We start from the raw sequence: 25,511 nt of genomic DNA, 5'->3' as shown, positions 1-25,511 counted from the left end.
TATTTATTTAAAATGAATAAATTGTGATAGGGAAATGCAGAAGACTGACCTTAAGACTGGAAAATGAGAAACATCAAGAGAGGCCAAAATGGGAGGATCTGTCCATCCCTAGAGAGGCTGTGGTTGACCTAGAGTTCCTGAACGGGTCTCAGTAACTTTTCCTTAAGTTCCTAAGAGATTTGTTGAAACTTCCATTTTTTAAGAGGTTTTCTAAAACAGTCCATGTGCTCAAGAGAGTCACAAGTTGATTTTTAAATTTGATTTTTAAAGTTGATTTTAAAAACGCCCCCAAACCCATGATAAAAATGGCACGCAGAGAGCCCCGGAGCCTAACCCCTTTCCTGGCCTTCGGTGTTTTTGCATGTGTAATTCAGGCAGTTTTTCTTGCTGCTGCAAACAGCTGAACAAAACAAACCGAGCCATGTGATTGAAAGAAACCTGAAGCAGAGGCTGGGGCTCTCTCAGTTCAGCTCCACCCCTCCCTTGGGTGGCCACACCTCACTGATATCATGCAAAAAGCAAAATAAAAGGGAAGAGAGGAGGAGGGAAGGGACGGGGGAAGAAAAGAGAAGCACCTTTGGTATGTCACTGGCGTTCCAGAGAATGACAATCATATTTGCCGGTTAATCAGGGTTTTGGAATTGACCAAGAGGAAATGCATGTTTTGTGATGATGACACAATCCTTGTTGGCATAGTTGTTTAACATGAGGGAACTCCCACAAGGAAAGGCTTAAAAGCACTTAGCAAGGGCTGAGGCACTTCTCAGACGCTGGCAGGAAAGAGAGGGAGTGTTTGCGTGTTGATTTCGGTTCCTAGTAGATGTCAGAATGAACTCCGGCCAAGGATTCTACCACTTCTCTTCTGGATCTCTCAGGGGTGGTTCAGGATGCAGCTTCTCACACATCGGCGACCCCTACAGAGCTGGCACTCTGCACGGAGGAAGTGGCTGTCTACCTGTCCCCATGTCCTTTGGAGCACCCACCTGGCTGGCCTCTGATGCCGGGGCAGGCTGGGGGGGCTTCGGCGGGAGCCACGGGGACATCTTCATGGGAAGGAACGAGAAGCAGATGATGCAGGACCTGAACGAGCGCTTGGCCTCCTACCTGGAGAAGGTGCGTTCTTTGGAAGAGGCCAACACTCAGCTGGAGGGCTGCATCCGGGACTGGCACAAGAAGAAGTCTCAGGGCACCAAGCATGACTTCAAGGATTACGAAGAAAACATCTCAGACATGCACGAGAAGGTAAGTCTGAGGAGGCGCAGACTGGCTTACATTCCTCCATGGAGGGATTCAAGCACTCGTTCAGCTCAGCAATATAAATATCTGAAATGGTTGCTTCTGTTGGGTGTTTGCTTAAGAGCTGTCCTCAAGGAAAGGTGTGGACTCCAAAGGTAGGAAAGGGTGAAGAGGGAGGGGAGGCAACCCTGAAATATATATATATTTTAAAGCACACATATTCTCAAGCAAATTCTCCTAACTACCGTTTTGCTCAGGGGGGAAATGTTCATATTTCTCTATTTTTTTTATCGCGTTGCAGTTGTGGATGATGTGGAATTTATGGGCTTGGCAGCACATTATGTTGAATTTGTCAGGTTCATCTTTGGATTTTAAATTAAGAATTGTGTTACCCTATAAGTTTTTATTATATTAAAGAAGGTAAATTTGATTTGGGGTGGGGTGGGGAGGTTAAGGTTGGGGTTAACATTTCAGACTCAGACTACTCACTGTGTTTCCAATGTGCACAGAACACGATTTGAATTCTAGACAGATTGCTGCACTTCGCTCTTGCTTCTCAGATACACCGCGACTGAAATGATGCCAGCTATTTCTATATACATGCATCTCATGTATATATTATAAAGCATAATTTTTAGTTAACCTACATCTCCTGCAAGAGCACAATGTCTCTATCAGAATATGCCGGGATGCTAGTTTTAGGCGTGAAGCCTAGACACCCTTCTAAATCGTGGGTTAGCCCTTGAACAAGCTGAAAAGGATGACATGCTCCAATAAGATATGGATGGGAATCCAGGGGACGAGTCACCCAGTGAGTGCAGGGCATCAGATGATATCCCACTGACATCGCAAGTAGACCCATTCGGATGAATGTGCCTGCTCTGAGTATGACTTAGAGGGATATCTTGAGCAGCGAGCAGCTGAGACTGGGCAGCATTTCTTTACATAGCAATCTGTGTTATACCGACTTGGACCATTGGTCCCTATAGCTTAGTATTGTCTACACTGACTGACATCAACCCTCCAGTCTTTCAGACAAGGAATCTTTTCCAGCTGTACCTGAAGATGCCAGGGATCAAACCTGGGATATTTTGCATGCAAAGCAGATGCTTTGCTGCAGAGCTACAGCCTATTCCCCACTGTTAGCAAGCGTTGTTGTTGTTGTTGTTGGTGGTGGTGGTGGTGGTGGTGGTGGTGGTGTCATTGATTAGTTAACTATTCTTCACCCTAAGGTCCCAGGGCAGGTTACAACATTAAAACACAATACAGTGGTACCTCAGGTTAAGTATTTAATTCTTTCTGGAGGTCTGTACTTAACCTGAAACTGTTCTTAACCTGAAGCACCACTTTAGCTAATCGGGCCTCCTGCTGCTGCTGCGCCGCCAGAGCACAATTTCTGTTTTCATCCTGAAGCACTATTTCTGGGTTAGCGGAGTCTGTAACCTGAAGCGTATGTAACCAGAGGTACCGCTGTATTAAAAACCAGTTTAAAACAACTTAGAATCACATAAATGAGGTGGGCCCTAGAAATATACCCCTCGTGTCAAAAGCCAAAGTAAAGAGCACTGCTGAAGAAAATTAATTCGCTCATTATTCCCGTTCGTAAAGATGTTTGCTGCTTTACAGTTCTCTACTCATTCATCCCCTTGCAGTAACCTTGGCCTAACTATCAGAAACAGTAGCTGGAGATAGCCCTGAGTCTGGACTATAACACTTCAAACCGGAGGCAGGGGGTCTCATAATTGAATTTCATTTATAAAAAGAAATGTACCAAATGAGGTGGTGTGCGAGTGAGAACTTCCACACAACTCTCCTTGACATGCAAGCTTTCTACGCATAGGCATCTTGGGCGACCCCGTATATTTAAAGCACCACTTTAAACAGTCTTGGCTTCCCCCAAAGAATTCTGGGAGCTGTTGTTTGTTAAGGGTGCTCAGAGTTGTGCGGAGACCCCCTATTCACCTCACAGAGTAACAATTCCCAGAGTTCTCTGGGGTAGATTTTTAAAACCATTCCGGCTGTTGTAGCTCAGTGAGGGGAATAGGGGCTTCGTAGCAACCCTCAGCACCGTTAATGAACTACAGCTCCCAGAATTCTTTGGGGGGAAGCCATGACTATTTAAAGTGGTATCAGAGTGTTTTAAATATATGGTGTGGATGTGGCCTGTGGGTGACATTCTCTCAGTGGAGCTCCCATCTGCAGCCTGAAGGTCATTACACAAAGGGAATGCACCTGGGATATAGTAACTCTGCAGAACTTTTTTGTCTGTGTCTCCTCTCGCCACCTATATTTGTTTCAGAGCCGCTTCTCATTTCACTGCTTGGACTTTTGAAGATTTGTATGGAGGAAAAAGTCAGTAGTAAACAGCTGGAGGCGTGAACTGGGTGAATTGCTGCCAAGAGCTCAGAAAAGTTGCAAGGCATATGTTGTCTCCCATAGTATGCCTGAGCTTTCCAGGGTTAAAGATATAGCCCTATCCCGACTATGCCATTTCATACTACCAGCTGGGCAACATATCATCAACCGCAATAAGCTCAAGTCCCAATTACTGCAGTGTGCTCACCGTGGGGTTACCCTTGAGCCTGGTAGCGTTCCTCCAGCTCATGCAAAATGCTGCAGCCAGACTGCTGATGGGGACACTCCATCATGCAACTCTGGTGCTCAGAAGTTTGCAGTGGTTTCCCATATGCTACCAGGCTGCGTTCAAGGTACTTGCATTAAGCTACAAGTTCCTTAACTATTTTGGTCCAGGATACTTCAAGGACTGCCTAATCCCTTACATCCCTGCCCAATCCTGGAGGCTTTTGGGGGAGTCACTGTTGGTGGCCCCCCATGTCTTGGAAGCATGGCTCATATCCATAAGGAACTATGCATTCTGTATTGGGGGCCCAATTTTGTGGAGCTCCCTTCCGGTGTAAGTCAGGCAGGCCCCTTCCCTACTGAACTTCTGGTGGCTGTTGAAGTTGTTGTTGTTGTTGTTATTCCAGTAGGCATTATAATAGAGGTTTGATTTTATAGTTTTAACTGATCATTTTACATTGTACCTTTGTACACCACTCAGCAACTATTGTAGTTGAAATGTTTTTAAAATAAATAAAACCAGAATTGGACCTTTTGGTTTGACCTATATACTGTAAACTTGGCAGGCAGGGATTTTGGGTGCTGTATGTCACCCGCCGCATTGTTTTCAGCGCATTTACGGAGACACAGTGGTAGAAGTACTTTGCAGCTCATAGCAAGCTGGGTAGCAAGAGATATACCCGTCCACATAAACCTCATTTTGGAAGGTTCCTTCAGTGGGTCTGCCTGTCCTGACTTCCTGTAATGTAGGAGGATGCTGGGCCGGCCCTACCAGTTAGCAAAGTAAGGCAGCTGCCTCAGGTGGCAGATATGGAGACTGGGCAGTGGAGATGGGGTATTGGAGGACACAGTTCTGTGTGCCATAGGGACTGCCCTGCATCCCCTTTCCCAGCCTTAATTTTAGGGAAGGATTCTCGCCCATCACCTGCGCAGAAGTAAGATTCAACAGCCAGTCTGCTCCAGTTCCATACATGGAATAGGCGAGCCCACCATTTTGCCTCTTACCTAAGGCAGCAAATTGTTTTGTGGAGCTCCCATCTTAAGAGGACGGAGCTGCTATAGTGTGTCTGAGTACACATGAAGTTGGCTGTGCAGGAAAATACACACTTCCACTCTAATCTTACAAACAGCCCACCCTCTCAGCAAATATGTAATTTCCTGATAATTAAAGAGAATTTCTGGTTCTCACCAAGATTTCTACATTAAGCGTCAACTGAAGCTGCCTTTGTGCTCACATGTCTTCGTGCCTAAGTGGGGTGTTAATTGGGACTCATAATAATGCCCATTTAACTAGGCAATAATCCCTGTGACTAATCCTATTAATGACTTTTAACTCCATGTTGCTATATAAGGCAAGAAGGCAGGCTTTTCACAACGGTGTGCTTTAGCTCTTGAAGAGCGTTCCGGTTCTGAATGAGGGTAATTTGTACCTCCCATAATCTTTGGGAGAGGCTGCCACAGAGAGCTCTGCAAAATGGCATCCAGCAGGGCCCCTCTCAGCAGAATGAGCAGGAAGGCCTATCTTACCACATTTTGAAGTAAAACACACGAGCACCTGAAAGACAGACCCTCATAGGATCACAGCCCAGGTGGTTCATGGGAAGTGATTCATAAAACAAAAATAACAATTAAAAATAACAATTAAAAATAAAACTGCCTAACTGTACTGCTGTATGCTAACTAACGCTTTCTGCATGGTGACAGCCTCTGTGCTGGCTCATGTGGAATTAGAGCTGGCATGATTTATAGCTAGAGGTAGCCAATGTGGTGTCCTTCAGAGGTTGTTGAACTACAACTCCCATCATCCTTGACTGTTATTGGTCATGCTGGCTGAGGCTGATGGGAGTTGTGGCCCAGCATTATCTGGAGGGCTACGATGTTGACTCCCCCATCTAAAGCAAGAAGCCTGAACTTGGCCAACCTGAACTTGGCCAACCACTCTTCAGCCACCGATCTTCTCAGCCCCCAAATGGCTTTCCTCAGACTTGGCTTAGAGGGTTACCGAAGCATGCTGAGGGCAGAACAAAGACTACAGCCAACAAATGAGGACCTTCCTAATGCAATCTCCCTTCCTCGTTTTTCCTCACTTCAGGACCAAGCTGCCTTGCTCTCTCCCCTAGCTTCTATTGGCTTGAACTGGGATTGCTACCCAGTGGAGAAATAATTTTCTTGGCCCAAGATAAAGGTTCATATTAGATCTTGGTGCCCACACATATACAGCAAGTGTGGATTTTTCTAGTGTGTTGGGGTCTGCTTCCATAGTCAAAAGAACTGTGAGCCAACTAGAAGGTTGGGATTAGCCTGCCTCCCTCCCAGACTTTGCTCCATATCCTTCCTGTGTTGGGATTAATGGTCAAGCAGAGGGGAAGCAGTTCATTTTGAAAACATAGATACATGGGGGAGCAAGGAACCTCACTGGTTCAGGACACAGTTCTAGGAATGATGGTTTCCATGTTGTCAATACATTTTGCCCTGCTGTTAAGGACTTTCCCTCCCAATATGCTCTTAGGGATGCCCTCTGGTCTCTCTGAAGCACCACAAATAAGTTCAGCTAAAGCCAGGATGTTTTGCAAGATGTAGTCTCAACAGCACCTTATCACACCACTATCTAAGTTTTCTTTTTGTGTGGCTCTGCATGAGTTTTGTTTACACTCAAGGTACAAACTGATTGGCTAAAATCCCTGTATGTGTGTGTTCTCCTGTAATATATGGCTTTGCCCTCTTGCTGAAATAATCTGGAGGTGTTTGCTGTGTAGGCTCTGTGCTTACGGCATCCTTTCTTGCATGCGCTTGGGGAAGGAGAGGAAGAACAAGGAATGCTGAAAATATAGGTCATTGATTCCAAGATTTCCGCAACCGCCTTTTTCCTGTTCTGCAGTTCAACAACAACAAGCATCAGAACTTGGAGTGAAAAAGTGTTGATTGCATTTGTGAACTAACTTTGCAGCCTTCTGCATTGCTTCTTCTGGCAACCCCAGAGCAGTAGTCTATTTGCCAAGGAATGTTCCCTGTCATCGCTTAACAAACACATTCATGGCATGGATCCCCCTGGCTCTGTGATACGACTCAGGTCTTTCAAGAAAAGGCTAGAGAAGCTGTCTTAGTGATGCTTTAGAGACAGATTAAGGGTATCTCAGGTTCCAACGGTAAAAGTAAAGGTAAAGGTAAAGGTACCCCTGCCCGTACGGGCCAGTCTTGACAGACTCTAGGGTTGTGCGCTCATCTCACTTAAGAGGCCGGGAGCCAGCGCTGTCCGAAGACACTTCCGGGTCACGTGGCCAGTGTGATGAAGCTGCTCTGGCGAGCCAGCACCAGCGCAGCACACGGAAACGCCATTTATCTTCCCGCTATAAAGCGGTACCTATTTATCTACTTGCACTTAAGGGTGCTTTCGAACTGCTAGGTGGGCAGGAGCTGGGACCAAACGACGGGAGCTCACCCCGCCGTGGGGATTCGAACCGCCGACCATGCAATCGGCAAGTCCTAGGTGCTGAGGTTTTACCCACAGCGCCACCCGCGTCCCAAACGGTAAAAGTACATCCCCCCAAAAAGGTGTGCTTTGCAGAGAATGACACAGCAGCTAGGGACACAGAAGAAATTTGGTCTGGTTCACATTTCAATGTGAACTGATGTAATTTGCACTTCCCAAAACAATACATGAACTGGGAGTAAGGATATTCCTTAAGTACAGGAATATTCAGTGGTTTCCAAACTTCCTGACACACTTTGAGGACTGATGCCTGTTGTGTCATATCTGTTACAGCAGTCAACAATTCCTGGCTTGCCTTGCTGGCTGAAGGGATGGAGGTCTTTTCTCTGACTTCATGCTACAACTCTGAAACACAGAGCATGATGTAATGGGGAAATATCTTGCTCCTCACTCCAGCTCTGAGCTTGAAGCTATGAAGTGCAGGGGCCAAAAACAATTGCTGGTTCTCACAGTTCAAAAATGAAGAGGAGACAGAGGCTGCTGGCTTACGAGTGCAGCTGAAACTTAGAGTACCAGTTTGGTTCCAAGGCAAAGTGATGGGGCCTCCCTTTTCCGGGTCTGAGCTGGGAGATCCAGAAGCACAACGGCTTGCTCTGTCTCTGTGCCTGAAGGACACTCCTAGTTCAAAGAGTTGGACAGGAGAAGAAAAGCACTGAATATTCTCAGTGCCAACGCAGTAGCGGAGGAGTTTTATGTGTCCTGCAAGCACAGAGCCTAAATGGACCCAAGGCTTCCACTGGAGTGGGGGTTCATTTCCTCTGCTCTTCAACTCTAGGCTTCAAGGGAGCCTCAGGCTCATGTGGTCACTTGCTAGAGCTCCTCGCTCTCAATGGGGGGGGGGGGCAAGTCAGGTCATTGAACCTTGATCCATAAGAGTGTTACCTTACAAAGGGGGGAGGTCCTAGAAATATGCTGGTCCTTTTTAGCCAAATAGCAGCAGCATTGTGAAAAGAGTTCAGATTTTATTGCAGACTGCAGTAAGAATAAAACGATCCAGAGGAATTCTCCAAATTCTGGGCTCAGGGCACAAAATTCAAGACACTTTTATAACATTCACTTTACATGATTAGGTCATGAACAGTCCCTTTCAGCAATATGATTGGATACCAGAATGCATGGACCGCTTGTGGACCCCTCACACTCACTTCTAATTGGTTTACAAAAAGCACACTCCTATCCACTAGTGATACCATGGCAACAGTGAGCAAAGTTTAGAAATTTGCTATTCTTTAGTCTCATACAAAATGTTGTTTTTCTGCTATCTGCTTACATCAAGTTTTCCGAATTAGTGTGAGTTACTGTTCTGGGGCTTAGTCTGCAAAGGTCAGTGAGCTCTTGGCATGTCTTGCTGAGCTGATAAGAAAATGAGAGGCCCTGCTTGCTCGCAAAAAGACAGAAACGCATCTTCTATTCATGGGTGAGGGAGGGGGCTGCAGAGAGAAAAGAAAAATAGTTTTAAAACTACTTTACATCATTTCCCCTTTGGAGATGACAAAACGGAAAGTTATTTCTGAAATCTTCAATCTGGGATTAAATGAACAAATGCAATTGCATTAAGTGTGCAAAACAATTGCATTAAAAAGAGAGAGATGCCTATATTTCCAATACATTTCCAGTACAGCACAATGGCACAGATACTTTGTGGCTGGGACTGTCTGAGAACGTGTTTATGCCGACTCAGCACTTATCAGGCTGAAGTCAGTTGTGCATCAGAAACATGTTCTGCGGCAGACGGGATGAGCATAGGTTTGTGTGCTGTGGGTTCTGACGTGCTTCCTGGTCCACCTGGGTTACAGGTCATGACACCCAAGTATCAAGAGTCTATCTGTCAGGGACTGGGCAGAGGAGGAATGGTGGAGACCGCCTCCCCAGCCTGACCCTTCCAGAGAAGAAGCAGACAGTTCAGAATTACAACAGGGGTTTGAGGGAGATCACAGCTCAGAGGAAGACGAGGGGAAAAGTTGGGAAATTATGGGAGAGGAGGAGGCGGCAGAGCTGGAGCAGCTGGCTGACACATTATCACTAGAAAAAATTCCAGACCCACCACCTCCCAGAACCTGGTGAGCCTTAAAAGTAGGAGAGCAAAGGGCTCGGAAGCAAAGGACCCTCAGCGCCACCCGTAGAAGGGATGGTGAATGAGGAAGTGGGAGAGAAGGGGAGGGGAGATTTACTCGGGGCAATGCCATTATTCCAAGAGGCTTCCTTTCTAAGCCTCTCTCTCTGTGAATATTGAATGAAAAGCTGTAGGTAAGAACTTTCCTTGTCTTATCCGTTCCTGGCAACCTACCATGGGGGTTGGATCCTCTGACGCCTGACACTATCATAGAATCCCTCAGCTGTGCAGAAGACTCTGAACCCTGTTGCAGGGCACACACTCAGTTCACAGAAGACACTGTTGGCCCTCCTCCTCATCTCCTGTGAACAGGTGGTGTGTGTCCTTTAACATACCTAAAGCATTCATCAGTGGTTGAGCATCACAGAAGAAGATCAGTTGTGGTTTGCAAACTGCCTTTCAGCTGCTGCTGCTGCTGTTGTTGTTGAGCATCTGATAAGCAAACAAAGACTTCTGGGATCCTCTGGAAACTCTTTGAAAATAGCTTGTACCTGACAATTTGATGGCATTTAATGGTCGGCAAACAATCGTCGTTAACATCAGGTTGCGTTGGGTAACTCACATGCATTAGATATAGTGTCCAATAGCATCTGGTAGGTAAGTAACAACCATTCGTATTTGGGAGCTGGGAATTCAGAACTGAAGATGGCCAAAACCAAAATGATCAAGAGATACTGGCAGGTGTAAACGTTTCCCTTTTTGACATTTGATAAAAAATTTCAGAAGAACAATGTGAATGTGAATTTTGTGAAAGTTGCATTAAAAATATGAAGCTTAACAAAGTTAGAACATTTCAGATGTTTGCAAGTGATAGGTGCAGCTCATGAAAAGGCATTATGTTCTCTAACATTGCTTGCAAAAAAAATAATTGCACATTATATATTAAATAAATATACTGAAATACTGACCAGTTTTTGTGAGGACATTTTTTAAAAAAGGAAACTGATGCATAAATGTCATGAACTGCACTTTAGGCTGGAAAAATGAGACACAGAGAGAAACCCAAATTGAGAGATCCATCCATCTGTTCATCCCTACCAACCAATCACAACAACTGCCAACCCCCCCCCCTCCCCAGATATTGAGCTTTTCATTCCACATTTGCAATGAGATGAGTTCTTTCTTTCTCATTTACAGATTGAGACTAAACGGGTTACCAATGCGAGCATCGTGCTACAGATTGACAATGCTAAAATGGCCACTGAGGACTTCAGGCTCAAGTAAGTTATTCCTTGAACTCCTTGCCTATTCATGGAAACAGAGATGGGCAAAGGACATAGAATTTGGCCTTAATTCTTCACAACCTGGTCGTTTGGGTGCAATAAAGCCAACCTATTCCCCAAGTAATTTAATAAATGTAATAAATAATAACAGCAATGTTAGATGCACCACAGATTAAGCCTGGTTGAAATCATCACCATTGGAGTCATGCCATTTATGGTGCCCTACTTACTAGGTCCTTGGCCAGCAACTAGGCTGGCTAGCAGGCCAATCTCGAATGGAGCGTAGGGTTGAAAGGGGTCTTATCTTCCCCCACTGCTTCTTACTCATTTGTGGCTTCCACCACATAATACCTGGCTGAGGCTGAAAGCTCAAGGCAGGTGTGTTGCCTTTTCTGGATAGTAGAGGAAACCTCAGGAATTATGTAGGCACTGCAGCTTGTTTCCTTTCCATTTCGCCTGCCTCCTGAAACAAGACTGGTGCTATTAATGGCTACTAGCCCCAATGGCTATCTTCAGACTCCACTATTGGAGGCAGTCGCTAGGAATCACAGGTGGGGAGATGCTGCTGCTGCTGCTGCTCCTCCTCTCAGGTCCTTCTTGTGTGCTTCCTATGGGCATCTGGTTGGCCACTGTGAAAACAGGCCTGATCCAGCAGGCTCATCTTATCATGGAATAATAGAATGGTAGAGTTGGGAAGGACCATGAGAATCATCTAGTCCAACTCCCCTGCAGTGCAGCAGTATTTTGCCCAACGTGGGGCTGGAACCAGCAAACCTGAGATTAAGAGTCTCGTGCTCTACCAACTGAGCTATCCCTCAGGGGATCCTATGACTAAATGGACCATTGGCCTGATCCACCAGGCTCATCTTATGTTCTTAAGATGGTATATTCATCATCAAACCTGACATGTATTTACTCAATATGTATTTGCTGATTTACCTAAAAAGATAAGGTTAGTGAGTGTGCCTGGAAGGGAAGTGGAAGCTGCCTATTTCCACTTCACCTTCCTCTGCTCCTTTAAGCTGTTTTCCCCACCCTTCCAGAATCACTCACTTCCAGTATCTGAGTGGGACTGTGGGGGGGGGGGCAAATTTGAGAAACTGAAGGGCAATGGCAATTTTTTCTCTTGCAGAAAAAGCCAGTGCCAGAAAGCGTGTGCACTCAGTTTGGAATGGGACATGGGAAGCTGTAGGCTTCACCTTTTGTTGCAGTTCTGGTCTAGATGCCCTCCGCCGCAGTCTGCAATTTGTACGGTGGGGGGGAGATCCCATTTGCTCCCGTGGAAGCTTCCTCCCCACCTTGTGGACCTGGTGAGGTGTGTGCGTCTAGATTATGACTATAATGGGCAGCAAAGGGCTGAATCACAGAACTGCAGAATTGGAAGGCGCCCAAATAGTCAACTTCCATGTATTCCAGTGTTCCAGGCCAAATTGGAGCTCCTTCTGAGGCTGCTTCTGCATAACAAACCTTGCCCTCAGGGCACATGGCTTGAATAACATCATGTGTAACTTGGCCTGTAGCAAAAATTGGTTTTAGGAACCAAGTCTTTGAGCCCATCTTTGTCGAATACCAATAGAAAACTCAAGAGCTCAGTTATCTATGTAATGGGTGCACCCAGCTTCACTGAACTTTGTGAATGTGGAAGACTAGATTGAAAGGTCCATTGTGCCTTTCCAAATCAATATTTTTATTGTACGAGCATGGAAGTCGGAAAAGGGCATCCAATAGGTAGGCTAGCTGAAGTCCTCAAAGCTGTATGCTCAGTCCTCGTGTGTCTACAGTCCCCTCAACTGCTTTCCTTTGCTCTCCTTGGCTAAGATATGAGGCAGAAAAGGCCCTGCGGCAAAGTGTGCAGGATGATGTTGAGAACATTCGCAAGGAACTTGACAACATGACAATCATCATAACAGACCTGGAAATGGAGATCGAAGCTCTCCGTGAAGATCACATCCTCAAGAAGAAGGAACATGAGGAGGTAGGGGAAATTTCCAGATCTGCTAAAATAGGGCCATAAGATGACTTTCATGGATTTCATTACAGTCTTATTGCTTTTGAAACTAATCCCCAAATCAAATCCTTTTTGACTCATTCTCCACTTGAAAGCTGAGTTTTGGATAAGCCATATCATAATTATATTGAATTCAAATAGGAGATTGTGGACTACATTAGCACTATATGTTGGGCAGTGTGAGTGGAGCTTGTTTTGCACAAAGCTCACACACTTTATTTCCATTTTAAATTTCGGGCATGCATTTCTCTCTTTAAAATATTGATATCCTGCCCCAAATACAGTAAAAATACAGTCAAGATATACCTAAATAGCAAAGGGCCATTCCACCATAAAACGGCTAGAACAACAAGAAAAATACCTTCCCACCCAAATTCACTAACATCGCTAACAACTGAATTCCTTCCAAAAATATAATTAGAGAAGAAGTGAGGTGGTCTTCTCTGGGCAGGGAATCCAATCTTTGACTGCAGCCATTAGAAATACGTTCTCTCAGTCAACTGTCCCAAAACAGTATATAGGTTTAAAGGCGATAACCAATACTTTCAATTGGGCCTGGAAGCCAACTGAGAACCAGTGAGGCTGTTTCAGCAATAATGCAACATACTTCCAATATCCAGTTCCAGTTTATTGCCTAGCTGCTGTACTTTGAAGAAGCTGAAGTTTCCGAACACTCTTTCAAAGGCAGCCCCACATATAGCACATTTCAGTAGTGCAGACATTATGTGACCGAGGTACATTTTACCACAGCCAGATCTGTCCTTTCCAGGAATGGGTATCATGGGCACAACAGCCAGGAATTGATATCATGGACACAACAGCCTACACTGGGCAAAAGCATCTCTGGCCAAGTCCAGAAGCCCTCTCAAACTACCTTAACCTACCTTATCCCTCTTCAGTAGAACACACACACATATATAGATTGGCACAGCTATCCCATGGTCCATTGCTGAGATTACGACAGCACAAAGGATGTTGCATATTTCAGAAAGATTCCCTTAACCAGTACAGATCAGAGAGAAATTCACTTCAGTTTACATTTAAAGCTGAATTTGTTGCAGTCACACTTTCTGGAACAGTTTAAGAACTGAAACGCAGCCTTCGTGAATTTTGCAATGTAGTTCTCCAACCAAAAGAGCATTTGCAAAAATGAATGATGAAAGTGAACATAGAAAAATGCATTAAGAGAAGTTGCTTGCCCCGCCCCCTCACCAAAAAAAAGTACCTTAGTCAAAGCTACAAACAAAAAAAGTTTTTATTTGGAGAAATTTGCAATAAAATACTGACGAATCTTCATTAGTATTTTTTAAATAAATAAATAAATTTCAAATTACTGCAGAAACATGGAGAACTGAATTTAAGGTTGAAAAAAAAATGAGAAAAACAAGAAAACAAGAGATACAAAATTGACAGATAGTTCCATCCCTGCCAGCCAGCTTCAATGTCCCTGTAATGCTTGGATATTGCTTGTGAAAAGGTGTTAAGAGAACAGAATACAGAAATGCGTACATATTTTCATGTGAATTTTTGAAATAAAAATGTTTGCAAAAGTGGGACAAACTGAACTAAATATTGGGGGGGTGGGGAATGAGAAACTGAAATAGATTTGTCATTCCTTGTAGGTAGTAATATCTAATTTTTGCTACCATAGGTAAAACACAGCTATTGCAACCTTAAAGTGTTTCTAGTGGTAGTTCTGTAGAGTTATAACTATCAAAGGGGACACAGTTATATAAATGCAGAACATGATTAACCATCATGCATTAGTGTTCCATTGGCTGGTGTCATTTTATGCTCAGAAACCCCTTTTCAAAAATTTATTGCAGTTGTCCCCTGCAACCAAGCAATCAGCACAAAGCATCACAGTTTTCGTGTGCTCTGAACACTGGCTGGTTTTAGCATCCTCCCCTTAGCTTCCCAAGGGCACCGTCACTATGTAAACCACAGGACGATATTGCAACGAAGGGAACTTTACCATACCAGTTTGGCTTGTTTAATAATTAGGTTGTTTACAGAGTAATTATGTGTTTTCATTCAGCTGCTCCTGCGGTAATTACACAGAACCTTTATAGCTTTTGCAGCAAGACTTGGCAAAGTACAGATACATTTTTGTGTGCGTAAAACTATTGTTATTAGATGAAAAGAACAGTTTCAGGTTTTGAAGAAGAATTCTATCCCCCTTCCCCCCCCAAAATCAAGTTACCGTATTTTTCAGTGTATAACACGCCCCTGTTTATAAGACGCCCCTTATTTTGGGGGACTAAAATTTAAGAAAGGGGGGAGATTGCCCTGCTCACGGCAGCAACCAAACCCCCGTCCCACGTCTGCACAACCCTGTATAGGACAACCCCCCATTTTTGATATTATTTTATCAGAGGGAAAAACCTCATCTTATACACGGAAAAGTACAGTATGCTTAAGTAAAGATCCAAGATTTTTAAAGAACAATTTAACTGTTCTTCAGGACTCAGTTTTTCTACAGTACGCCCCAGCCCTGGATTTCTTTTAAAAACAGAAGTCCACCTATCAGAAGATCATATACTTGCTATCTATATTCTGTCTCCTATTTTAAAGAAGCCCTCCAAATTTTCTTGCACAAACACTTTCCCAGTGGCAGAGCACATGATTGATACAAGAATCTTGGACCATCTCAGGCATCTCCAGTTACAAGACAAATTTGATTGTCATATATCGGATTAATAAGGCAAGATAGGAGCAACCAGTAGCTTTGGATATTAAGCCAGAGTTTAAAGATGTCTCATTATCTTGGCTGGTTCTGAAGTTGTGAATCACAGTTTCCAGTTTGGGGTGAAACGGGAAACTATACTTAATGAAAGACTTAGTTATAATTGATTCCCTTATGCACACAAAGGGGCTTAGTGCTTGACCATAAACTTAGATAGGATCTCCTGGACTTGCCCAGTCCATACATCGGCTGAGGCCAAAACCTCCATGTCTCCCCCCCCCCATCAATACTTAGCCAAAAATATTTAAATTCTCTCTCTTGGGAACCAAGTCCTGCAGTCTGTCCTCCACATTGCTTAATTTGTTCTTATGCAAAAAAAGTGGGGGGCCGAGGCACAGGAATTTTGATCTGCGGGGCAACCTCTGTGCCTTACTTCTGCACTTCTTTGCTGGTTAAAGATTAAGACCGACAGGGAAACAATTGTCTGTGGTGAGCTAGCTTTAAGAGGAAGAAACAGTCAACAAGTTGGCATGTGTTTCCATTGTTTTGATATTTTGATCTGAAGTTGCCGGGAGACCTCTGTTAAAGGGCGGGATGTCAGTTCTGAAAAGAAACAATAACCAGCAAACAAACACCTAAAATCACCAATTGTACAGATTCTCCAGGAACAAGCACATGCACGCACCTATAACAAATTAAATTACATCAGTGTAAATTTTCTGCGGAAGAAATAAAGCAAGCCTAGAGAAGCTGTGGCTCTCCAGATGTTTTAGAACTACAATTCCCAGCTCTCCTGAGCACTGGCCATGCTGTCTGGGACTGATGGGTATTGGAGTTCAGGAACCTCTGATGAACCACCTGTTCCCCGTCTCTGGAATAAGTGGGAATGAGATATACAGGTGGAGTGTTTTTTTATGACAGCTAGGAGGGGAGAATCAAGATAACAAGGGAGCTTTCTCACACTCAGGCCCTGACCCAATTTTCTCTTCCCTTGGAGCACAGCTAAGTCAGCTCCTGTTGAAAAGGCAAATATGGGGAAATCTCATCTGCTTCTAATGAGGTTTAGGGATCCTGTTCTACCAGCACTGGTCTCCCTGGGCTAGAGACAATTGCTGAGATCTCTCCCCGGGCTAAGATTCTGGGTTTTATTAATTACTTTTTAATGGATGGGCATTGGAGCCAGAGATACAGGTGTAAGTTGTGTTGAACCACCTGAGCTCCACCTCACCTGCTTCTCCTTTGTCATCTCAGCTGTTTATTTGCCAACCACCAATGGCAACTCCTCTAAACTTTGTCTCAATTAACTGTACATGATCATCCGTCCTGGAAGCTGCTGTGCCTCTCTTAGGCCACATACAGGGGACAGTGCGTTGTTGGGAATGGGACCACCAGGAAGGATACAGGCCCATCACTCCAGTTTTGAGAGCTCACCTTTGTTACTATTTCCTCCTTCCCTTGAACTGCACCCCAACACATTCAGTGTGGATACAAATAGAAGATCGTGCAAATTCATGGAAAGCAGAGGGGTTGGAGCAGCAGATCTGCTCAGTGGACCACTGGAATATCTTTTAGCATTTACAAAGCCCTCCCTCATAATGTTGGGTTGGATGCACATGGAAAAATCCATAAATGCCTGATAGATCCATAAAGTCCCACCCCTCTCTCTTCCTCTAAAACTTTCTGAGAGAGCCAGGGAGGCCCCAATGAGCATGAGACTCATCTCAGGGTTGTGGGTTCCAGCCCTATCATTGGGCAGAAGATTCCTGCAATGCAGGGATTTGGACAAGATGATGGTAGTGGTCCCATCCAGCTCTACAATTATATGATTCTCTGTGTTTTGGTGCAGACTCTTTGAAAGGCATGCCTGGATCAATTCCATTTCTGTTGGCCTTAGATTCTGTCCATGTCCCCTTGTTTTGCTCTTTCCAGCTCCAGCAGACCACATACAGTGTTTCCTCCTTGCCAGTTGTTTTGACAACTTCTGCTAATCCAAGGGGCTTCCCTTGTATGTTTTGCATTTTTGCCCCAAGAACCTGATTTGCAACTGGCGGCATCTCATTTCATCACCTTGTAATTTTCCAAGTTTGCTGCAGGTAGGCCTGCTCAGGGCTGACATGTATTCATTTCAGTGAACTGGAGGCACACCTGTAGCAGTTGCTGTCTCCAAAGGGAGAGCAACAAGAAAGGGCTGTTGCCTTCATGCACGGCTGGTGGGCTTCCTCGAGGCGTTCAGGTTGGCCACTGTAAGAAATAGGATCTGATTAGGCTTTGGTCTCATCTAGCAGGAGTGTGCCCTATTTTATTCGGCAATCACATTCTTTAGAGACTTTCAGAGAAGGTGAAACTGCTTGGAAGAGAGACAAAGTTCAGATATGAGATTTGCAAACAGCAAGAGGGAAGGACAAGGAAGGACATCATCCTTAAAATAATTATCACCTCTCACCCAAAGAGAAGAGGGAGGACAGATTGGAATGTGGCCGTCCCATGGGCTCCCCCTGCTTCTGATGATGTCCTTTACGTTAACCTCCATCTTTAACCCTTCATGTGCAGGACATGCAAGCACATGGCGCTTCCAAGGACTTCAAGGTGAATGTGAAGGTGAATTCTGCTCCACAAGAAGATCTGGCCAGGATCCTGGCAGGGATAAGAGCGGATTATGAAGCCATTATTGAAAAGAACCGCCAAAGCCTTGATGCCTGGTTCCAGCAGCAGGTAAACTTTGACATGAGGGAGAATGGAGAAAGCCCTGTTGAACTACCCTGGACCCATATGTGTATTTTTAAGTGTTGTAAGCTAGGCATGACCACAAAATGGTTGCCATTTGGTGGGGGGGTATTCAATGTCCTTTTCTGTACACGTATGTATCTTTTGTGTTTGTGTGCTTTCTTCACACCAAGGGAAAATGTACAGCGAGAACAAGAAAACAACAGACACACGCAGAGAAAGAGAAAAGCACAAAGAGAGACAACACACAACTCCCCAAAATTCACTGCAGGAGGCTGGACTAGTTAACCCTTGAGTCTCTCCCAACTCAATAGTTTTATGGTTCTGTAACTCAGCGGTGGAACAATTTCTGCACTGACTTGAATGGGAGGGGTGCCTGCACCTGTAAAAATGGCTGGGGAAGCTTTGTTTGAACAACAGAGCTCTTGGAAAGGGTGAACTTCTCACCACCAGCCTTTCTTGGAGTGGGACAGCTTCCCTCTCCATATGCAAGTCAACAGAGGCATCGCACCACAAAGTTACATAAGTGGCAAGAGCCCGGTCAGTGTGATGGCATGGCCTGATGGGGTGGCACACCTTTGGGGATACTAGGGCTACAATTTGATACCTTCGCCACCCACAAATTAGGAACTGGCTTCAGGGTGCTACGAGGGCATGCTGGCTTAATCCTATTCCAGGAATCGACTGTGCCCCAGGGAGTTCTTCCATACCCATTGTCCCTGTGATTATGAATAAGCTGACTTCCAGGCAGGCAAAGTGCCTGCTTAGGTGTGAATAGTTAAGAAACGCCACCTCCCGATATGAGGTAATGCCGTTCACTGCTGCATGGACTTTGCTAGCACCCAAACCTCGAAGGACCAGCCACAAAGCTGATTTCCTCCCTACCTGGGCACATGCTGGCAAGTGAGGACATGCCAGCCTCTGCGCCTAATTAATGCCATCTCCAGAAGAGTTATTCTGGGGGGGAAACAGAACGTTTCCTGGGATGGGGGAGGTCACACAGCAATCTTCCAGGGGAAGGATGGTGAAACCCTAGAGCAGGACCTGATCCCTTCTGGGGGGCACATGCAAATGGTGGGCAGGGCCAGAGGCAGAAGTGGGCGGGGCAACAAATCTCCATTCTACCTTTGTGCAGCAGGTGAGTTTCTACACCCACTCACAAACCTTTCCATCCCGGCAAACAAGAAACATTATTAGAGCTGAAGGACACATGCCAGCCAGGGCAAAACACTTTGCCCAGCAAAGTAGGCTGCAAAGCAGGGACAGTGAGGGCTGACCCCTCGAGGGAGGGTCCTGAGGGCCAGAAACAGGGCTGCATTCGGCCCCCAGGGCTGAGGTTCCCCACCCTGATGTAGGCAGGTCAGAGGAAGGATTCTCAGTGAGAGCTCACAGGATCCCGTAAGAAGGGTGTGATGCTCCAAGCAGGCTCAGGCGAGTCTGTTCATGGCAACAGCACAAACAAAAGACTTTTAAAAATATTTATATTTTATTGAACATTTTCAGTAGAGAGATGCAATGGAAAAAAGTGGGGGGAAACTGAACACAAAACAAAACAAAATTAGGGGAAACTACTTGAAGCTGTGGTACAATACAATATAAAGGTATATAAACAGTGCGGTTATCCTATCAGGTATAAACTTATTAACAAGTCATTATGCTTTTTTCTAAATGCATTCCAAATATCATTATATTTTTCCATGCACGATCTACCTATAAAAGCAATCAGTTTGTATGTTGCAAGAGTAGTCATATCTTCTTTTTATCTATCATTCAAAGGGGGCCCTGGTATTATCTTTCCAACATATCAATATCAGACTTTTAGCAGAAGTAAGGACGCAAAGAATCCATTTGTCAAACCACATAATGTTGAAATAAAAAAATTCCTTCCAGTAGCACCTTAAAGACCAACTAAGTTAGTTCTTGGTATGAGCTTTCATGTGCATGCACACTTCTTCAGATACACTGGCAGTGTATCTTCAGTGTATCTGAAGAAGTGTGCATGCACACGAAAGCTCATACCAAGAGCTAACTTAGTTGGTCTTTAAGGTGCTACTGGAAGTAATTTTTTTATTTTGACTATGGCAGACCAACACGGCTACCTATCTGTACACATAATGTTGGTATGTGGTTTAGGATAATATAATCGTCTTACAATTTTAATTCAAACCCCCCCCCCCAAAAAAGTAGGCTTTATAGATCTTAATACTTTTCTCCCACAATTTGTCAGCATCGGACAATGCATAAACATGCATGTTGTTGTAGACAGGCCCTTTCTGTGCAAGAGTAGCAGAGTCTCCAACAGCACAAACAAAATATGTTGCTACTTTTTTTGTTCCACAGGTCGCTAGTGAGTCTATGGAAGATGCGCCCAGCCAGGAAGAACTACAGAACAACCGGAAGGAGATCTCAGACCTGAACCGCACTCTGCAGAACCTGGAAATTGACCTGCAGACACAGCTGAACAAGGTAACGTAGCCAAAGATAGAGGAGGATGTAACAGACATGGTTCACGAGGATGATGGTCATTACAGTAAGTGGTCCATAGCTCAGTGGCAGAGCGACTGCTTTGCCGACAGAAGGTCCCAGGTTCTGTTCCTGACATTTCCATGTCGGGCTAGAAGAGACCCTTGCCTGGAATGCTGGAAATACTGGGGTAGGAAGGTCAGTATAAGGCAGCTTCCTAGGTTCTACATTCCAGCAGCCCTCAAGAACAAAGTTCTAGTTAGAGGGCCAACGTTGTTGTGAAGATAAAATGAGAAAGAGGAAAACCAGTTGAGTTCCTGGGATGGGGAAAGGTAGACTAAAAATGCAATAAACAAACAAATATTCCACACACAAGGAACAATATTTGGTACAAAGGGAGAGTAATTAAGCCATGGCACTACTGACATGAAAGTATGTAAAGGACAGGCTCCTGCCTTAAACAAATTACATTCTTAATTTAGTTAGGCAGTAGGGAAGTGGAGGCAGAAAGAAGACAACAGATGATGGATAATCTAGTTATTGCTCAACCTGACAACCATCTAATATGACTATAGGCATGTTAAAGATGTGAATCCTGCAATTGCTGCTAGGCTGAGCCCGTCATTTACAAATCCTCAAATAAATAACTCTCGTTTCTGGAGTTTCTCTTTAAATCACCACAAATATTTTACAGAAGATGATATCATTGGATCCCTAACCCTTCTCTCTTTTTCAGAAATTCGCCATCGAAAACACCTTGGATGAAACCAAGTCTCGCTACGCCTTCCAGCTTCAGAGCATCCAACACGTCATCTCCAGATGTGAAGAAGAGCTCAGTCAGATCCGCAACGACCTCAGGTCTCAAAATAACCAATACAAGGTCCTCCTTGGAATCAAAACCCGCCTGGAGAAGGAGATTGCAACTTACCGCGAGCTTCTGGATGGAAAGATTGATGGGTGAGGGAAAGTTAATATTGAGTCAGGCAAAGGAAAGAAGAAATCTATGGCTGGTATCTACATAGAATTGGTATGTTTTTATGCAGACAAAGTGCCCGGCAGGAAAACTGAGGCCCCATCATGTATACAGGTATATGCCTGAAAAAAAATACATTTATGTGGCACTTAGGGCTGCTTTTAGAAGGCAGGTAATCCCAATGGACTCGACATTACCCCTTCAGATGTGCAACTCTCTCTATGCATGATTGAAGGTAGCATATATGCAATTCCCTACTCAAAGGTTACAGAGGTTTTCAACCTTTTTGAGTCCATGGATCCCTTGACCAGCTACATTCTTTCTGTGGTACCCCTGTGGAGTTCAGGAGCCCAGTTATGTCACTCCTTGTCTGCAGAGCTGGCAGCCTCTCACTTTTTTGAACAGCCTCCCTTGTGGAGGGTTCCCTCAGCCTGCTCTCCCCTGTCCTTGGGAGCCGCCACAGCCATCCCTGGTCTCTGAGCCACCTCAGCTCCTGGCAACCAGCACCCCATGGCCAGCCCCAGAGACACCATTTGCCTGGGGAGCTTGTAGCCACGGCTGCTGCAACAAACAGCTGTGCAAGCCTTTGGGAAGCAGAGATACAAGGGGGCATCAGAGGAAGAGAGGGAGGGAAAAAGGGACAGAGGCCAATGTTATCGGTGGCATCCCTAACCATCATTCAAGGCACTCCAGGGTGCCCAGGCACACTGGTTGAAAACCACTACACTAGGCAATGTACATGTGACCACATTTGCTTGGGTCACCTGTCTCCATACACACCTGCAGACTACATTTCCATATTCAAAAAGATAAGCCTAGCTGAAACATAAATGAAGGGAGATTTTAGCTCAAATGTGCCAGGGGAACTTCCCCCCCCCCCCCGGCCCTATTCTGCTGGAAGACAGGCTGGTGTCTGTATGGCTCAGGGACTAGCATATTTTCTGAAGGCAAATAAGCACAACATGAGTCACTTTCAGTCACTTGTTCCAGGTAGGAGAGTGCCCTTGTAAGGAACTTGGGGGAGCAACAGAGACACAATCAGAACTTTTCCAGAAACGGGATTTTATTGTGAAGGACTAACAAAACAACAACTTATAAGTCCCAGACACAGAAAGAAGAGGGGGGGACACCTGGCTGTGTACAGTGCCCACCCCCTAACACTAATTAACAAATAGAAATAGGGTTGTATGAGAATTTGCATTGTGCATATTAATTTATACTGCCTTTTTTTTTAATCATTTCGCAGAATGACGGGCTCCACTTCAAGCTCTAGAGGTAAAAGTCTTGATAATTGTTGGGAAAGTCCCAATATTCTTTATGTGTTTTGTTTATGTTTGCATCTGGGTGGATTTCCGTGGAGAATTTCTATCTCAAAAACATGTTCCTCTTCTAAATGAAGGGGGGGTGAGGGGTGTGCATGGCTGGGAAGTTGTGTCCTGTACAAAGGTAAGGGTCACATCCATTGCTCCACCTACAACTGGCATGCAGCCACTGAATGAGGGTCACTTATGAAGGTCAAAGGGGTTCCACATCCTTGCTGGATCCAGAGGTGAGCAACATCTGGCTGTGAATATGAGCTAGGTGTGTGGATGCTCCAGCTCACAGGAGTTGCATTCACAAAAGGCTTCTTGTTAAGCACCATACCCTACGTGAAGTAAGATTCAAAATGTCACCAGCCCTGTGGAACACCTGTCCATCAGATGTCAAACAGATAAACAACTCTATGACTTTTAGAAGACATCTGAAGGCAGCCCTGTATAGGGAAGTTTTTTTAATGTTTGGTTTTTTTATATTTTGTTGGAAGCTGCCCAGAGTGGCTGGGGCAACCCAATCAGATGGGCAGACAAAACTATTATTATTATTATTATTATTATTATTATTATTATTATTAAATGTAAGTCCATTGTGAGCAGACGTTTCGCTGTGGGGATTTAAAAGGAGTGAAGTGGAGGGAGATATATTCCCACCCCCCGGGCATCTCTTACATTTAATAAGATAAGCAGAACCCCACACCCCTCAACAGGTTTACAAAGTTTGCCCACACTCCACGAAAGAGGCAGAAACAGAAACACCTCCTTCATGAGGAGCAAAGTTTTTCACAAAACTAGAGAGTGGGATCGCAACAGTGTGAAGGAAGAATAATTTCCTCAGAATTCAGCCTTCTGCTCTGCGTATGTCTTGGCTTGGTCACTGCCAAAATGTTTATGAGGTAAATGTCATGCTTACCTCAAGTTAAGGGAAACTTTTCCATCACAAGGGCCACATTCCCTGCTGGATAGCCTTCCAGGGGCCACATGACAGAGGCAAAAGTGGGCAAACCAAATGTTGCCTTCACACGGTAGGCTAGTTTCTATGCACATTGATTGGCCCTTCTCTGGCCGCTACTGAGGCATTGTCAGAGTTCAACGACATATTTCCAGCCAGGCCAAAACACTGGGAGGTGAAAAGCAGAGCCATTGAAAGGCATGGCCTGGGGAGACTTCTGAGGGCCAGATAAAGTGGCACGGAGGGCCGCATTCTGTCCCTGGGGTTGAGGTTCCTCGCCCCTACGTTCAATATCAGAAGGGCTGCCGCATGGAAGATAGAGCAAGCCGGGACATGAATCAATGGATTCAAACTGCAAGAAAGGAGATTCTGACCAAACATTAGAAGGCAGCTTCTGATGGTAAGAGCTATTTGAGAATGGAACGGACTCCCTCAGAAGGTGTTGAGCTGTCCTTCATTTGAGGGTGGATGGCCACCTGTCAGGGATTCTTGAGCTGTGATTCCTGTATTACAGGAGGTTGAATTAGATGACCCTAGGTATATCTCCAGTTCTACAATTCTATGACTCTGCATCTTGTTCTCATATTTTTCTAGAAAGCAAGGCATTCAGGAGCCTGTGTGCCAAGGTCAAATTTATAGGGCGGTGCTATAACAATTCTGATAGTTCACTTGGGTAGTCCCTCAGTCCCAAACATCTTTATCTATATAATAGAGCATGCCTCGCTTCTTGCATAATAATGTGTCCCCACGTTTGTTCCAGGATATGGATCTCCCAGCCAACATCTAACAAAAATCATTCAGGATAGTGTGGATGGACAAGTGGTTGCCACACATACTGGTGAAATCAAACGGCAAGCTTGAGGTCAGCACTTTGAAGAAAAGAAGCACTTACACGCAGGAAAGAAACCCCACAGAAGTCCAGCTTTCTAAGAGAAAGAACCCTGCTCTTCATTCACTGATATACTTTGGGAGCCTTGAATCTATTTCCCCCCTTTTGCCATTTACATGTTGTCGCCCAAACCAATTCTAATTTTATTTAATATGAATGCAAATAGTTTGTCCTCTTCTCTTGGCTCCCACTTCTTTAAAGAACACATTACAAATAAATTAAAAATGTCATGGAGTTATTCTTCTTCATAGCAGTTGAAGTTTAACCAATCGGAGAACAGGCTTTCAGATCCCAAAGGCTCTTAAATGCTGCACAATTCTGTATTTTAAACAGGTTGGTCTAGAGAAATACCACAATGCAAGCTATTCAGGAGTATAGGATTTGCATGAAAAGCCATGAGGGGATGGATCCAAAGAACCACAAGCAGGAAAATAGCTAATAGTTTTTCCCCACAAAACACTAGCACAGGGCTGATTAACCCAGTGCTTTTTTTCTGGGGGGACTCAGGGGTACACATACCCCTAAACATTTTGTGAATCTAAGTTTGGCCTCATTGAGGGGCAGTACTTTAATAAGAGTAGGAAAATGAGAGTACCCCTAAACATTTTTTTAGGGGGAGAAAGCACTGGGTTAACCTATAGCCCTCAAGCTGTTGTTGGACTACAACTCCCATCATCCCTGACCATTGGGCAATGCTACAACTGATGAGAGATGGAGTCCAAAAACATCTGGAGGGTCATAGGCATGCCATTCCTGCAATGCTCTTCTATGTAAATTCCATAGCAGATTTCTTGGTCCCACACTGTGGGACTTGCATAGAGTTCTTGTGCAAGTAGACGAACATCTTTGAATTTACTCATG

The 25,511-nt window shown here is 44.7% G+C and overlaps 1 protein-coding gene across 1 annotated transcript; it reads left to right on the top strand.

Moving 5' to 3' along the window:
* Positions 1 to 543: 543 nt before the first annotated feature.
* On the top strand, positions 544 to 24,884 carry KRT23 (keratin 23). Its single transcript, XM_083470109.1, has 8 exons — positions 544 to 1,242; positions 10,557 to 10,639; positions 12,461 to 12,617; positions 17,887 to 18,048; positions 20,401 to 20,526; positions 21,260 to 21,480; positions 22,743 to 22,771; positions 24,522 to 24,884. The coding sequence occupies exons 1-8, from the start codon at positions 829 to 831 to the stop codon at positions 24,620 to 24,622; spliced, it is 1,293 nt and encodes a 430-aa protein (XP_083326235.1). The 5' UTR covers positions 544 to 828; the 3' UTR covers positions 24,623 to 24,884.
* Positions 24,885 to 25,511: the final 627 nt, after the last annotated feature.

The sequence above is a fragment of the Podarcis liolepis genome (genome assembly GCF_965112155.1).
Source record: "Podarcis liolepis genome assembly, chromosome: 13".
NCBI classification, from domain to species: domain Eukaryota; kingdom Metazoa; phylum Chordata; class Lepidosauria; order Squamata; family Lacertidae; genus Podarcis; species Podarcis liolepis.
The sequence above is the reverse complement of the archived record's forward strand: the minus strand, read 5'-3'. Positions and strand labels throughout refer to the sequence as shown.

Excerpts from the sequence above, each read along its gene's own strand:
- KRT23 (XM_083470109.1), top strand. The coding sequence starts at position 829 with ATGAACTCCGGCCAAGGATTCTACCACTTCTCTTCTGGATCTCTCAGG. Across the intron at positions 18,049-20,400 it reads ATGCCTGGTTCCAGCAGCAG|GTCGCTAGTGAGTCTATGGA; the intron begins GTAAACTTTGAC and ends TTTGTTCCACAG. Across the intron at positions 22,772-24,521 it reads CTCCACTTCAAGCTCTAGAG|GATATGGATCTCCCAGCCAA; the intron begins GTAAAAGTCTTG and ends CGTTTGTTCCAG.